Source organism: Salvia splendens, unplaced genomic scaffold, assembly GCF_004379255.2.
Source record: "Salvia splendens isolate huo1 unplaced genomic scaffold, SspV2 ctg533, whole genome shotgun sequence".
Taxonomy (NCBI): domain Eukaryota; kingdom Viridiplantae; phylum Streptophyta; class Magnoliopsida; order Lamiales; family Lamiaceae; genus Salvia; species Salvia splendens.
The window spans coordinates 1-13568 of NW_024599190.1; the positions used below are offsets into that span (position 1 = coordinate 1).

The 13568-nt window shown below is 43.1% G+C and overlaps 1 protein-coding gene and 1 long non-coding RNA gene across 2 annotated transcripts; one reads left to right on the forward strand and one right to left on the reverse strand.

Annotated features, from left to right (window-relative positions):
• Positions 1–1662: 1662 nt before the first annotated feature.
• Positions 1663–2003, forward strand: LOC121790502. Its single transcript, XR_006048287.1, has 2 exons — positions 1663–1693; positions 1778–2003. It is a non-coding gene; the product is annotated as an uncharacterized LOC121790502 (long non-coding RNA).
• Positions 2004–6624: 4621 nt separating this feature from the next.
• On the reverse strand, positions 6625–9293 carry LOC121790506. The gene is made up of 2 exons (XM_042188703.1): positions 7632–9293; positions 6625–7542 (listed from the first exon to the last, which is right to left on the reverse strand). The coding sequence occupies exons 1-2, from the start codon at positions 9291–9293 to the stop codon at positions 6625–6627; spliced, it is 2580 nt and encodes an 859-aa protein (XP_042044637.1).
• Between the last annotated feature and the right edge of the window lie 4275 nt (positions 9294–13568).

Genomic DNA, 13568 nt, shown 5'->3' on the forward strand with positions numbered 1-13568 from the left:
TTCATGTACAAAGAAAAAGTCTTAACGTTAATTTACACAAACACAAGTTAATCCGTGGCATATGTATTTCTATCTAATAGTGGTCAATCCATTAATGGACATGGATCACCAGTCAACATTTCTGTTTGTTGATGGTTAAAATTTTGTAGGTTTTGTGCCCATGACTTTGAAAAATCAAAAGACATGGGTGCTGCTGCTTTAGCCTACAAATGTATGGAGGTTGCTTACATGCGAGTGCTTTATTCATCTCATAGCAATACAAGCAGGGATCGGGCCGAGTTGCAAAGTGCTCTACAATTGCTGCCCCTGGTAAATTTTGATGCAGCATTCTTTATTACTATTTCATTTAGATCAGAATCACATCTCCCGCCGGTTCCCCTGCTGCTACTAGTAATAGTCTGACAGGAGTAATAACTTTTAAAATGTTTATGGTAGGGCAGTGGGCTATAAATTGTTGCACCATCACATAAAAAATGTGTGATGGATCAGAAATATATATAGGAACCTCTTGTGTCCAAAGAGGATAGCTAACTAGAAACATGTATGAAGTAAACTACTCTTTGCTATTAATTGGTATGGTGTAAATTCAGCTGCTATAAAGTGAAATCTAAAAGGTAAAACTTTGACTGCTTTATCATGACTCTACGTAACAAATTTTATGTTAATTATGTGCAACAACTTTGATTTCAAGTGTTATCAATTGTCCCCATTCAGGTGAATCTCCTTCCTCCTCTGCCTCTGATGTTGACAATTTGAACCACCAAGCGACAGCAGAAAGGCTGCCTCAGCCAAAGTTGTCGGCTCTCCTCAAGTTTCTGGAAGCCATGTCATCACTTCACAGAATCGTTCTAGTCTTCTGCGTGTTCTGAACTTTGTAAGTATATGAACAGATACTCCACTTATAGCAGATATATATTTTATGGGATCCAATCTTTTAGTTTTTCATTCATCTGACATGACTTCCTTGAAATTCTGAGTGCTACAGAAGTAATCATTCTGTTTTGTTGCATATATTAAGGTTTACACTGTTTCTTTCTGTAGGCACAGGATGTTAATTTGCAATGGAAGCTTCAAGAAAATCAAGAATTGCTTTCACAGCTGCTACATCAAGACTTGCAGATACCCACAAAGAGGTATCCGTTCACTTAAAAAACGCGCTTGACTACAACTTCCAAGACGTTGAGGTTTATTGCAGCTTGTGCGTATTGCTAAGGAAGCCATTAGCCACTAAACAGCTTGTAATTATCATTCCAATTTTGGGTTCTTCGTCACCAAATAATGTGCAATGCATCACGAGTTCTAGTAGAATGTGTCACCCTTGTAAATCTGTACAGTTATAGTATTGAGTTTGCAATACCTCTCTGATTCTTTTTCGGATGCTTATGGATGATAATAAAGTCCCCCAATTTTTTGAATTTTTTCAAATTGGGTTGATGAGTGTTGATGAAGAGGTGTTGCATACTGAAGTGTATCAATGAAGAAATGACCTTAAGCTTGGTTGACAAAGGGCTATCGGATGTTGTTGGAGTAAGGGTACATACCTCACAGTTGCAATGCAGGGCTGTCTTGAGTGGGCTGGCTCTGAGTTTCATATTCAAGCTTGATGATTTTGTTCATAATAACAATGCTGGACCAATGATTTTTCCCAGATCCTGCAAATTCTCTGATTAAGGAGTCCGGATAGCATCCTCGGGTAAATTATCCCTTCACCATTGAACACTCCTTGAGATTTAAGTAAGATCATTTTCCTGACTATTATATCGTTGAATATTTGCAGGTTTGACCATATAATTTCTGCCCACGCCCTTACAGAATTAGCTTTTGTATTCATTTAGCCCAAGTACAATAAGTTGCTGAATCAGGCTAACGTAGTAGGAAGAGTAATCTGGCAGTATGTTATACTTGTCACTGATAAATGAGTTGAAAGTGATGCCCGACCATAAATGTGTATGTTTGTAGTGCTGCTCTCAAGGAATTACATACATGTATACATTTTATGAAATGTCCTAGTTGCTACATGTACATTGGAAAATCATACGAGCCACTTCATTTTGATGGCACTCTGGTATGGACACCCGTGTAATCGCCATCGGCTGGACAGGTACAAAACCAGTCTCTTACACAACTGAGATATATTAGATCTCTGTGGTTCTCATATTTCTTCTAGTTTTTCTCATTGTTGAAGAACACAATTGTTGCCTTGTCTACACATTTCTGACCCCCCACAGTTTTATATCCAGCCTGGATTTTAAATGCAAAATCATTCGAGGACTTACTAGTCACTATATCTTCTTGGCTTGTAGAAGTTAGGTTGTTTTTCTTTTTCTTTTTCTGGAATCGGAGATGTGTTACTTTTGAAATAAAAGGCGGTCTTTTTGGTGGCAACTGTTCGATCCTTGGTGCAGGTGGTACGTGAGATGAGCGCCTTTGAAGCTTCTGACAAATGCTGGAAGAGAGTCGCAGTCCTTGTGAAGATTTTGTGGCAAGTCTGGCGTCCCATTTTGCTATGTCGGAACATTTTTATCCGTTGCAAAACTTTACATATCCCATTTTTGCTGTGAATTCTTTGATATGTACTTGGTTGCTGCTTGTAAAAAGTTTCTTCCCCCATTCAGAGGGAGTTTTAGTTGAAAGAATGCAAATTCTAGTTGATATATATTTGTCCTGTTTTATTTAAGGTTTTCCTCGTTTCATGAAAAGAAAAGAATGAACTTCATTGGTGGTCTGTTAAACTGTGGGAGTCTCTTTTAATCACTTTTGATATTCTTCTCTCTTCTCGGACTCTCACACACTTCTATCTATTTCCAAAACAAAGTCCAATTATTTTTATTTTTATTTTTATTTTAAAATTTTTAAGTGAACAAAACAAAGTCCTGTTTTATTTATTTTGTATAGTGCACAAAACAAAGTTCAAATTTATTCAGTTTAACGCACCCTATATATCTTCCCCTACATGTAAGTGAATTTGAATTAAACAGTCACGTTTAGTGTTATTTGATTAACCATTGATTAAAATCTTATTATAAATTGCTATCCAAATCAATATGCAGTTAATTGTAAACTGTATAGATGCACAAGTCAGAGATTAATTTTATTTATTTAACATACGTATATTTTTTATTTACTTTTCTTATGATCATCTTTTGATCACAAACATATCTTTTATTGGTGTTTTCATCTCACCTATATGCCATCATTATGCCCCATCTCCAAATGGTAAGGGCACGTTGGTTTTGGCTGAGGAAGATATATAAGGTTGTTAACTTGAGATAGTATTTTTTTTTCTTTAGGTAAGGTGGTGTCAGTATAATATAGTATTCCTTATGTTTTTGAAATATTTATTTTTCGGAGAATTTTTATATATGGTTGTTTTGTCAATTAATGAAGAGAGAATGTAGAGATGATTTTTTTCCATTTAGCAAACCTTTCATTTTGAATGGTACAAAGATAGTAAGTATTACTCCCTTATTTATGTTGTTGTTTAGTTCATGTAATATGTACTTATCTTAGATACATAACTAAGTAAGCTTAATTAATTATTTATTCAATATTCTTGAATGAAAGAGCAATTTAGTACTCTATTCGTTCCACAAGAATATGCACTCTTTCCTTTTGTCTCATAAGAATATTGTCACGCCCGCATTTCCTAAGGATAGAAAACGCGATTGATCGCGACTAGGGAAGGATTAAAGAAGCGGGGAAGAAAGGGAAAAAACAAACAACTCGACCATAGCTCGAAAACAAATGGCAATAGCTCAAATAAAATAAGAGTATCTCAACAATCAACAACTCAAAAATAAATATTATCTTAGCGATACAAGAACTCAAAAATGACAACTACTCAGCGGAAGCATTTAGAGAAGAATATGCCACGTGTGAAGACATGACACATTCTAGACACTTAAATTTCTTCAACGGTCTTGCTCAACACCCACCGCACCCGTCACGCTCAACCTGCAAATTTTTTAAAAGAAATGCTGGGCTGAGTACTTGATGCACTTAGTGGACTCATGCCGAAAACATTTTATAAAAAGTATTTATCATGTCACCATTGAGTGACCTTGAGGGTTTTAACTTTAGAAATCGCCCAAGACACTAAAATAATTTCCATCGTAAAATTTGGTTGATCAACCATTTTCCCATAGCTGTCTACCATATCTGATCCATTGATGACAAGGAACATGGTCACATTCCAAGTCACTAGACCGACCAACTCGAAAGATGGCGCACAATCTCCATAGGTGTACACTAGCCTGAGTAGGGACTCACTCCCCAGTCAGACCCAAATTCGATTATCCATTGATGACATAAGCCATATCAGATAGGTTCCAAAGATAAAACAAAACACGGCATGACAAATATTCATATCATTTTTCACATAAAAATACACTTAGGGAACAACCCTTATTTAAAAAGAAAGTCCACCTCGTTCGTTTAATTTTTCTGAGTTTGAATTTGATAGAGATTAGGTGAGTGATTATCAAGGGAGCACGAGAAGTACTCGATGAGATATGTGGAGGTAGAATTTCCCGATATGATGTGAAAGAGAAAGGCTCGGCTATTATTCAATAGTTATGAAAAATGAACACAAAGAGGAATCCTCGAAGAGGCCTACGATACTACGATCGTCCAATACCAAATTCCCAACGTGATTTTCACCATTGTGGAGATTCAATATATAGACTTACAATGATAAAATTCAGCAACAACTAACAAACTAAATTCAAATTCAAATTACAACTAAAGAAGCTGCAACAAACTAACTACCAGCCGAGATATTTGCGCCTCCCTTTTGACCACGCCTACTCCTCCTCTGTTTCCTCCGAATTCGCTGGCCATGTGACTTGGCGGTTCCCCCGTTTGTAGACCCTCCAAACCGTATCAACTGCCCCGTCGGACGAAACAGCCTTGTCCTCAAGGCGGAAGTAAGGGAACTGACCCCGCAAATCTGCCGTGTCCATCCACGTGGCCTCGTCAGGAGGGAGGTTCGACCATTTGACCAAAACCTGTTCAACCTGGACACCGTCCCGCATGACCATCCTTCGCTGCAAAATTTCCTCCGGTAAGATAGGTGGTTCAGCACCGAACAGAGCCTCAGGCAGATCTGTCTCCGGGGTGGTTCTGCCAATTGCCGTTTTAGCAGAGAAACGTGGAATACCGGGTGAATACGGGAGCCGGCTGGAAGCTTCAAACGGTATGCCGCTGTACCCATGCGTTCCTCGACCCGGAAAGGCCCAAAGAATTGGGGAGCAAGCTTCCTATTTGCTGCTGTGAATAACGTCGACTGACGGTATGGCCGGAACTTGAGATAAACTAAGTCGCTGACAGCATATTCCACATCCCTGCGATGCTTATTGGCAGCACAAACCATCCTTTGCTGGGCGCGAAGCAGATGTTGGCGGAGGAGGCCCAGCGCTGCATCGCGAGACTGAAGGGACTCTACGACAGCCTGGGCTCGAACCTCACCCGGCAAGTAACTGTGAATTGTTGGCGGTGGGCGACCATACACTATCTCGAACGGGGTGGTCCCTGAGGCGGAATGTGTACTCGTATTGTAACAGTATTCTGCCCACGTGAGCCATTTGTGCCATTGCTTGGGGCGCTCGGAAGAGAAGCAGCGCAAGTATGTTTGGAGGCAACGGTTGAGCACCTCAGTTTGGCCGTCTGTTTCCGGATGGTAGGCGGAGCTCATGCGGAGTTTTGTGCCCGTGGCACGGAATAGTTCTCGCCAAAAGGAGCTCAAGAAAATCGGGTCCCGATCCGAAACGATGGAGCTCGGAATTCCGTGCAAACGAACCACTTCCTTGTTAAAAAGTTCGGCGACTTGCTTGGCGGAGAAGGGGTGGCGGAGGGCAATGAAATGAGCATACTTTGATAGTCGATCCACCACCACAAGCACACAATCAACGCCCCCGGATTTGGGCAACCCCGAGAGAAAATCCATACTTAGATCCTCCCAAACCCGCTCCGGGATGGGTAACGGCACAAGCAGACCCGCCGGCGCCTTAGTATCGGCTTTGCTTCTCTGACATGTTGCACAGGCAGCAACAAATTGTGTGACATGTTTCATCATCCCGGGCCAATAGACATTCGACGCCAATCGCCTATAAGTGCGGTATGCCCCAGTGTGACCGCCCGAGGGGGTAATGTGATATTCCGCCATGAGCTTTTGGATCCAAGGTGAATTTGCAGGTATTACAATGCGACCTTTGTAGAAAAGAATGTCGTGAACTAACTGAAAGTGAGGTTTGGACTGCCGCCCTTCCTCCAGATCAGCCTTGATCGCGCCGAGGTTGGGGTCGTCGGACAGCGCAGCCTGGACAGTTGACCATTCAGGCCAGGTAGGTCGGGACAGAGCCGAAAACTCGACGCACTCTTCGTCCCTCCGGGATAAAGCATCGGCTGCTTTGTTTAGCTTGCCATCTTTGTAAATGATAGAAAAATCGTAACCGAGCAATTTTGCCGCCCAATTTTGCTGTGCAGGTGTGGAAAGAGGTTGGGCCAAGAGTTGCCTCAAGCTCCGCTGATCGGTGTGCACCACAAACCGACGCCCAAGCAGATACGGTCGCCAATGGTGGATGGCGAGAACCAACGCCATTAACTCCTTCTCATATGCTGATTTGGCTAGCCACCGGGAGGACAAGGTTTTGCTAAAATAGGCCACAGGCTGCCTATCTTGCATGAGGACAGCCCCAGACCGCGCCCCGACGCATCGCATTCGATGACAAACTCCCTGGAGAAATCAGGCATCCTTAACAAGGGAGCCGACGTGAGGGCCTCCTTCAAAGCCGTGAATGCCTGTTCCGCTTCGGCCGGCCACGCCCATCTCTGCTTCTTGCTGTCGTCTGCTGGTTTTTTAAGCAACTGAGTGAGGGGTGCCGCGATCTTGCCATAGTCGCGAATGAATCGACGGTAGTAACCCGTTAAGCCAAGGAAACCACGGACAGTTTTGAGAGACGTCGGCGTTGGCCAACGCAGCACGGCCGAGACCTTGGAGGGGTCCATGCTTACTCCTGCGCTGGACACCACGTGCCCCAGGTACTCCACCTGGCGACGAGCAAGGAGACACTTCTTCGGGTTCACGACGAGCGAGTGAGCTTCTAGGGCCCTGAAAACCTGCCGAAGATGCTCCAAATGTGCATCCCAAGAGGCACTGTAGACTAATATGTCGTCGAAAAAAACCAGGACAAACTTGCGAAGGGAGGGTCGGAATATGTCGTTCATGAGGCTTTGAAATGTGGCGGGTGCATTGGTCAACCCGAACGGCATAACGAGGAACTCGTAATGGCCAGAATGTGTGCGAAAAGCCGTTTTGTGCACATCCGGGGCTGCCACTCTGATCTGATGGTACCCGGCTTTGAGATCCAACTTGCTGAACCAAATAGAGCCATGGAGCTCATCTAGCAGCTCCTGAATTACCGGAATTGGGTATTTGTCCGGCACGGTGCGCTTATTCAGCTCGCGATAATCCACGCAAAATCGCCATGAGCCGTCTTTCTTGCGGACCAGGAGCACCGGGCTGGAGTAGGGACTAGTACTTGGCTGTATGACCCAGAAGCGAGCATTTCCTCCACTAAACGCTCCATCTCGTCCTTCTGCATATGATTATATCGGTATGGCCGGACTGATACTGGTTGGGAGCTGGGTTTAAGTGTGATCCGGTGGTCAGTGTGGCGAGCAGGGGGCAGCGTCGTCGGCTGCTGGATGACCGAGGGGAATCCCTCCACCAACGCATGTAGCTGGGACCGTGCGGCTGGTGGCAAGGAGGGATCAAACCCGAATTCCGTGGGCGTGTCCCCACCCATCATCGAATGCAACACCCAACAAGAATCACCGTCGTCAAGTGTGTTGATGTCGTGGGAGGAACAAGCCTTGCGAGTAAGAGTAGGATCGCCCTCAATAGTCACCAAGCGATCTTGGACCGAAAATATCATGGAGGATCGCTGCCAGTTGGCTGTAACATCACCGAGGGAGGCTAGCCATGTGACCCCCAAAATGATGTCTATGTTTCGTAGGGGAAACACATAGCAAGATATGGAGAATAACTCCGAAGCGAGCTGGAGGGGCACAGCGTGACAGATTCCCGAGGTGCGGACCCTGGATCCGTCCCCCAGCGTGACTGCATAAGAAGCGGTCGGGGTGATAGGCAGTTGGAGACGAGTGGCCAGCTGATCTGAAATAAAGCAATGGCTTGCTCCGCTATCCACCATTATGAGGACTTTTTCTTGGTCGATATTCCCGAAGAGCTTCATAGTATGGGAAGTATCAAGACCGTTGAACGATAACTCCGATAGTTTCAGCTCCAATCCTACATCCTCCATGTTGAGCGTGTCGTCCTCACTAGAGTCAGTCAGGGGCTCGTCGTTGTCGATGATGAATACGTTAAGCGTCTTTGGCGGGCAGCGGTGGGCAGGGCCGAACTTCAGGCCACACCGAAAACACGTGCCTGCCGCAATATGCTTCCTGTATTCTTCGGAGGACATGTTCCGAAAACGACGAGAGGGTGGGCGGTTTGAGCCAGTCGCCGAGAGGGAAGTAGGGGTGTACGAGGTTGGTCTCTGACTCGACTGGTGCATCTGTGGGGCAGGGCCGACTGTGGCAGCACCGGTTGGTTGAGTTCCGGCCAACTGGTCAAGCTGGAGAGCCATCTGCACTGCATCGGAGTAAGAGGTAATATTTGCTGCCTTCATATGCATTCGTACCTCTGGGCGTAAGGCTGCCAAGAAAAATCCCAGATATTGGTGATCTGAGAGGTCACCTATTTGGGCGAGCCTAGCTTCGAAAGCAGCTACAAATTCGACGAGAGAACCGTCGTGGCGCGTGGAAGCAAAGGCTTCATAACTATCCAACGCCATTTTGTCGCCGAAGCGTTTCATGAGTTCTTGCTGAAAACGGTCCCATGTCAAGGCCGGAAGGCGGCGCCGTAAAAGCTGGTACCACGGCAAGGCTGGACCTGCCAATGCCACCATCGCTACACCCAAACGTTTCTCCAATGGAATATTTGACACCAAGAAATACTGCTCCGCACGCGCAAGCCATGCGATCGCATCAGTTCCGTCGAATGTCGGAATTGTGAGTGGGGGACTGCTCCCCGAAGCTGCTTCAGTTGTTTGTGGATCGTTGTTAGTCACCGGGTCGGTGGACCTGTTCGCGAACCCCTCTGCAAGGGTCGCTCGGACCTCAAGCATAAAGGTGCCAAGTTTTGCATCAATTGCCGACAGCTGTTTTTCCAGATCTCCAGTCACCTTCTCTAATCCTTCCAACCGTGTGTCCGTATTGCGTGTATTCACCATCGTCACCGCACCAATTGATAGAGATTAGGTGAGTGATTATCAAGGGAGCACGAGAAGTACTCGATGAGATATGTGGAGTTAGAATTTCCCGATATGATGTGAAAGAGAAAGGCTCGGCTATTATTCAATAGTTATGAAAAATGAACACAAAGAGGAATCCTCGAAGAGGCCTACGATACTACGATCGTCCAATACCAAATTCCCAACGTGATTTTCACCATTGTGGAGATTCAATATATAGACTTACAATGAGAAAATTCAGCAACAACTAACAAACTAAATTCAAATTCAAATTACAACTAAAGAAGCTGCAACAAACTAACTACCAGCCGAGATATTTGCGCCTCCCTTTTGACCACGCCTACTCCTCCTCTGTTTCCTCCGAATTCGCTGGCCATGTGACTTGGCGGTTCCCCCGTTTGTAGACCCTCCAAACCGTATCAGAATTACTTACTTCGACTTCAATTTTGTCCACGGAGAAAATCCTTCCTCTAAGTCCATCCTCCTTTATGTTATTCCTTGGCCCAAAAATTTAGATAAAACAAGGCCCAAAGCTTCTTCAACTTTTTCTCAACTTACGTGAACAGTGAACTCCTAGAATGGGATTTGAAGTCCCCTTCTTCTTCTCGATCTCTCACTCCGTCTTTCAGCTCTCTCAAATTGCGTACAACCTCATCTCTCCGTCTCTCTTATTCTGTCGACATCTCCGTTCCAAAATTAAAAGAGAGTTCGCTTCCCCTTCTTCTCTCAAATCCTCCATCTTCTTCATCCTTTTTCCCTGCTCTGCAGCGCCGTCACCGTACCCCACTGCTCGGTCCTCTATCTCAAACGATTTCGCTAATTCGCCCTGTCTTCCTCTCTCTTCGATTTTGATTCCAAAATCACGCAGTGAACTCCGATTCTACTCCTAATATCACTCTTCTTCTTCTTCTTCTTCTTCTTCTTCTCAATCCATATAGAACCCTTTATACTTTTTCTTTTCTTCCCGCAGCGATGTCATGCCGTCTCCGACAAATTGTCGTCCCCCTCTCTTCTCCTTCGCTGGTTTTCGCCGGCAACCCACAGCACCAGTGCCGCTGTCAAATTTTGATCACGGTGAAAATCAGAGATGAAACATGAAGAATAAGAGAGGAAAAGAAGAAGATGTTGCTGCCATTGATGGAGAATATTTACAGAGATGGAAAGAACCGAAACTTCATTATGAACTACATTTTGCCAAGTTGTTTTTACAATGAACCATGGAATGCCTATATATAGCTAATCAACTAACCGACTAACCGCCTTCCTAACTAATTCATAACGGCTAGTCCACGTCATACTTCGAGCTGCCATCTTCGAGCTGCATGCCTCTCTAATAGCCGCTAATACCGCGACACAGCAGGACCTGCTGCTGCTCTTGATTTCGAAACTCGTTGCAGATCGTGCTGCCGTGCAGACGTGGTCGCTGCTGCCAGCATCGAGCTGGCGCCGCCTTCCTCCAGCACATCGTTCAGCAGCCTCGCCGCCGCTGCGTTCGGTTGAACGGGATCCATCACGCTCCTAACGTCGCCAATTTTCTTTTTCATACGTCGCTGCCTCACTCCTTTTCTTTGTCTGTAAGCAGGATTCGCAGCGCCGTCGCTCACACGCCGCTGTCTCCTTCATCTCCCCTCTCTCTCTCGGTCTCAATCACCCAACCGTTCAGGAGGCTGTAGCGCGGTGACCTCCAATTCACACCACCGTCGTCCTGCTGCATCTCTCTCTTTCTCGCAGTCTCCCTTCCTTAGTTGGCAGCTCCTCCGTCGATCAGAACGCAGCCTCGTTGCTTTCACACCGTTATCTCCAGCCATTGTCACTCCGTCTAGCCTCATCGCCTAGTGCAGCAGTTGCCACTGCGTGCGCCAAACATACCAGCCGTCGCGAGACTCCGCCTCCGTCATCTCCTCTCTCTCTCTCTTAATTGCAAAGCCTCATCTCTCATACTCCATGATGCAGTCCCATTCCTAATTAAAATCCCATTCAATCTTGACAAACGAGGGTCCCAAAATTTTGAGTAGCTAACTTCCTTCTCTGCTTCTCGCTTTCCCCTCTCACGTTTTGTTCCTTGGAATTTTGAGAGAATGGTTTAAATTGTGGAATTGATGGAATATATATCTCCATGGAAAAGATTTGACTAATTATATTCCTCTTTTTCAAATTGAAGAGTGATAGATATCCTTGGATTAAAATTAAGAGGATTAATTTTGGGCTCAAAGAAGGAAGAATTAAAAAGTTTTGGGCTCATGACAACTGAGTTTCAAATTGGGCTAAGAAAGAATAATTGAAATAGGTCCAAATATAAAATTCTTCTCTCGACTAACGAAACAAAAGACAAAAATTTTCAGGTGCACAAACGATGTCACTACAAGAACAAATAAAAAGGGTAGAAAAAGTCGGGGGTTACAAATATGCACTTTCTAAATTTGAAAACTCATTTCTTTCTGATGAGGTGTACATATTCTCCACTAACAATACTTTAATTACTTTTCATTTTTACATCTCTCTTGCTTTACCAATTGTAAATTAAAACTCGTACCCAACATAAAGTTAATATTCTTATTGATGGAGGGAGTATATGACATTTGGCCATAGGGCAGCGGAGACCTTTTGTTTCTTGGCTATAACTATCATCGTATATTGATGTAACTTGATGTCTAGATATTATATACGTCTGATATCTATATAAGTGTGAACTTTGGTAGAGAAAAAACACATTTCTCAAATCTCATATTGTGTGCTCAATTTTCAAAACTACGTCAAGTTAGAAAGAAGTTATTTTATGTTTGGATTTTGGACACAAATTGCGTGTGTTAACTGTTAAGTTATTCTCAGTCTTCCTGGCGAGTAGATGTATAATATGTGTGACATCATATGCAAGGAAAACACAAGGTGGATTGACCCCATTTATCATATACTAAGGTGATGTTCGGTTTTCTAAATAAAATAGTACTAAGATACAATCTATGATAGAGTTGTGAGATTATTTTAGTCACACGGGGTTAGCTATGACTAATTATCTCATGATTATCCATCTAGGATTGAATTGTGGTATTGAATCTTATGAACCAAACACGATACATATTTAATCTCAGGATACAATATTGCAAACCGATACTAGTATTTTGAGTTATGGAAAACTTTATTGTTGGCGATGTGGATGATCCTGTGTTTAAACTGCCCAATTAACATACTACATTCAAAAGAGCCAAGAAATTAAGCATGTTCACCGATTTTTATTTCTAATTATTTTTATTTATAACTTCTAATTAAATTAATTTACTACTAATAAATTATACAAAATAATTAAAATTTACATAATTGAAATAAAAATTTATTAATAAAAAACATAGAGTCGCGCTAACAATAGTCGTTATGAGCAAACTTTTGCGTAAAATCGTTTGTAAGATGACGTTTCATGCTTCAGCTTCTCAGCTAATCTCAGGTTTCACTGGATTTTTCAACAGCTATCCCTCAATCGGCGTATCATTGGGTTTTTTCTTTTTTTGTTCTAGAATAAAACTTAGATTCCGTAAGTGTACTGGAGTTTTTTTTTATTCCAAGTTTGGGAGAGACGCATGACCCTCATGCGTCTCCTTTTAATGAGACGCATCATCACGGACATGCGTCTTTTATAAAGACGCATGAGGGACATGCGTCTCTTAATTTTTTCGAAATTTTTTTAACGACGCACAACCATCATGCGTCTTAGGGAGAGACGCATCTCCCTCATGCATCTTAGCCCACGCATCTCCCTCATGCGTCTTAGCCCATATATATTTGATGGACTTTCGAATTTATGAAATCATTCTTGGTTATTTCTCTTTTATAGAGACATCCTTGAATGTTTTATGTTTCACTTTCGATGTGGGACAAAATCATTCTTGGTTGTTTCTCTTTTATAGAGACATCCTTGAATGTTTTATGTTTCACTTTCGATGTGGGACAAAATCATTCTTGGTTGTTTCTCTTTTATAGAGACATCCTTGAATGTTTTAGGGACAAAATCATTCTTTGGTTGTTTCTCTTTTATAGAGACATCCTTGAATGTTTTATGTTTCACTTTCGATGTGGGACAAAATCATTCTTTGGTTGTTTCTCTTTTATAGAGACATCCTTGAATGTTTTATGTTTTACTTTCGATGTGGAACAAAATCATTCTTGGTTGTTTCTCTTTTACAGAGATATCCTTGAATATTTTATGTTTAACTTTCGATGTGGGACAAAATCATTCTTGGTTATTTCTCTTTTATAGAAAAA